Below are 2423 nucleotides of genomic sequence, written 5' to 3' on the forward strand. Positions count from 1 at the left end.
GGGGGGGGGGGATGTGATGGGGCGACTACCAGAGTAAAATCAATATTATTTAAAACCAAAACACTTTCAGGGAAGGTTTCTCAGCGATGCAATGTTATTTCTTACCTATCCAGATGCTTCTACTCCCCCTGCCTGTATCTCAGCCACCTCCTACAAGACGAAGGCTCTGGGTCTTCTCCTCCGTGGTGGAAGCAGAGCGTCTGCGCTGCCGAGCTCCTGCCGGCATCTTGCAGCACGCTCTCGCCGACGCAAAGGGGGTCCTGACTCCTTGCTCCTACCTTGCAGCGAGTAAACAACAGCAAGAAGAGGGGAAAAAAAGACAGCAAGGGCTCTTCTCCCAGCTGAAGCTGAATCCACGTTCCTCTTCCAACACCCTTTTGTACCTGATCATCTGCGGTAACAACCACCAGTTTGTTTCTGTGCATCTTTTTGTTGCCTGAGGGGCAGATTTAAAAGAAGGGTAAATAAGACAGTGCTGGAGATGTGCCATTACGTCTCTACTACTGTCCAGAAGCCTTCAAAAATCATAAAGCACCTTCAAAATAATGCAGATTCCCTTTTGCTTTTTCTAGGTGTGTGTCAAGGCCAGGAGAGCTGCAGACAGACATTTGGAAACATTCTCACTTGTCTTCTCATAAAAGCTTAGACTCACAAGCAATCTGAGCTCGTTAGCAGGGATATTAAAGGGAAACAGCTCTTTTCATGCTTTGCTAAAATCATGAAAAGCTGGAATAAAGCAGGCCCTTGCATTTACTGGGTTGCAGCATTGCTGTTTGCTGTATTGAGGCCAGGGCCAGATTTATGGAAGGATTCAGGATCTTTAGAGGAATAAAACCACTTGCTCGCCTGTCCAGGGGCTGGTACGGCTTCCACCACGCTGCACCGTTAGCACCTTCCAGAATTAATTCATTTTTCCTCCCTCATGGAGAAAAATCTCCTTCACAGATGGAGAAACAAGACAGGGGAAGACTGACAAAAAGCAGGTCTTTGCAGGCATGTTTGGAAGAATTTTAAGATGCTACCGAGCCCTCCTGACGCAAAGCGAGCTGGCAGAGGGGAGGAGGCCCCAACCCTGCTCTAAAGGCTGTTGAACTCGAGAGGAGCGTGGCACTGTCGTTGCTCTGGCTTAGGATCATCACGGCAAATTCTGCTCCGGGGACCACGGGGAGGGGGGAATTTCTCACTCAAATAGGAGCTCAGCATTGTTTTAAACCCACCCGGGAGCACATGGGTGGGTTGGGCATCAAACCACAACATGAGCACCACAGCTGGGGCAGAGCAAAACTTGTTTGCTTGCTCAGTTACAGAGGTGTCTGATTTTTAGCCTCTGCTATCGCCAGAACTGCAGGATCCTGTTGGTTTTTACATCTTGACATTACATATAGAGAGGGGAGTGCCGTGTTTCTACGCAAAACCATATTTATAATTCCAGATGCACACAAATAAACCAAACAGCTCCACCAGCTCTTACCTTTATGTGTAGTCCGGGCTGTTAGAGACTTACTGACTACACGAAATATAAAGCCATTTCCCTATACACTTCAAAAAGCAGATTTTTTTGGTTTATAAAGTTCATAAGTGGTGAGAAGTGTCAAGCAAGACTGTCTGGAATAACAAATAGCTCTTTTTTAGTCTGATCCAAAGACCCATGAGGCCATTGCAAGGTTGAGGTCTTACTATTGATTTCAAGAGGGCTTTGGGATCAGGCCGGGGCCACAAAAAGGATGTAAGAGGTCGATGTAGCTTGAAGACTCCCTGCACTTGTCTTCTGCAGCTGAAACCTGATGAAGGAAAAGTCACCAAGGGCTCACTCACACTGCACCACACTCAGCTTCTCTAGGGGCTACCCAAGGAGGTGGCCACTTAAAGAGATTTGTGGAGAGCAGGTCCATTAAGCGTTATACAACTCAACGATCCAGGTGTATCTTCTCCTGGAGGATGTTCACTCTAGGGAAACATCCCAGCAAAGAGCTGGGCAGGCTCCAGCTGGTTCCAGCCACACAAGTCACCAGAGGTCATTGAGCAGTGGTCCACGGGCACCTTCCTTGGACGGTTATGCTTCAGGGAGCTGCGGCCTCAGCTGTTTGGATGTGCTGGGTGCTGCAAAAGAAGGGGTGAAGTTCAGCCCTGAAATTTGGAAGTGAAAGAAGAACAGCCTTAAATTTACAACAATGGGGTCAGTACAAAAATGTGACAGCCCAGACCATGACATCCATCATCTTTTTGAGATAACCCTGTTTAAAACACGCTTTTCCTGTCCATTATCTTTTTGAGAGAATCCTATTTAAAAATATGTTTTCTCCCAAACATACTTCCCAAGTGTCAAGCTTGGTTTCTCTGCTCAATGCTTGGGCAAAAATCTCATTATTTTATACAGGTGTTCACCTAAATCTGAATAGTTATTAAGCGATAACTAACGTACC

The 2423-nt window shown here is 46.8% G+C and overlaps 1 protein-coding gene across 2 annotated transcripts in view; it reads right to left on the bottom strand.

Annotated features, from left to right (window-relative positions):
- Positions 1–1060: 1060 nt before the first annotated feature.
- ANKRD16 (ankyrin repeat domain 16) overlaps positions 1061–2423 on the bottom strand; it is a 10685-nt gene continuing 9322 nt past the window's right edge. For both annotated transcript variants that reach the window (XM_026866080.1, XM_026866073.1), the window contains one exon: positions 1061–2127. In XM_026866080.1, coding sequence (XP_026721881.1) covers positions 2054–2127 — 74 coding nt within the window. In that variant the 3' untranslated portion in view covers positions 1061–2053. The remainder of the gene's footprint in view (positions 2128–2423) is intronic.

Source organism: Athene cunicularia (genome assembly GCF_003259725.1).
Source record: "Athene cunicularia isolate RWA chromosome 1 unlocalized genomic scaffold, athCun1 chr1_part2, whole genome shotgun sequence".
Lineage (NCBI taxonomy): Eukaryota > Metazoa > Chordata > Aves > Strigiformes > Strigidae > Athene > Athene cunicularia.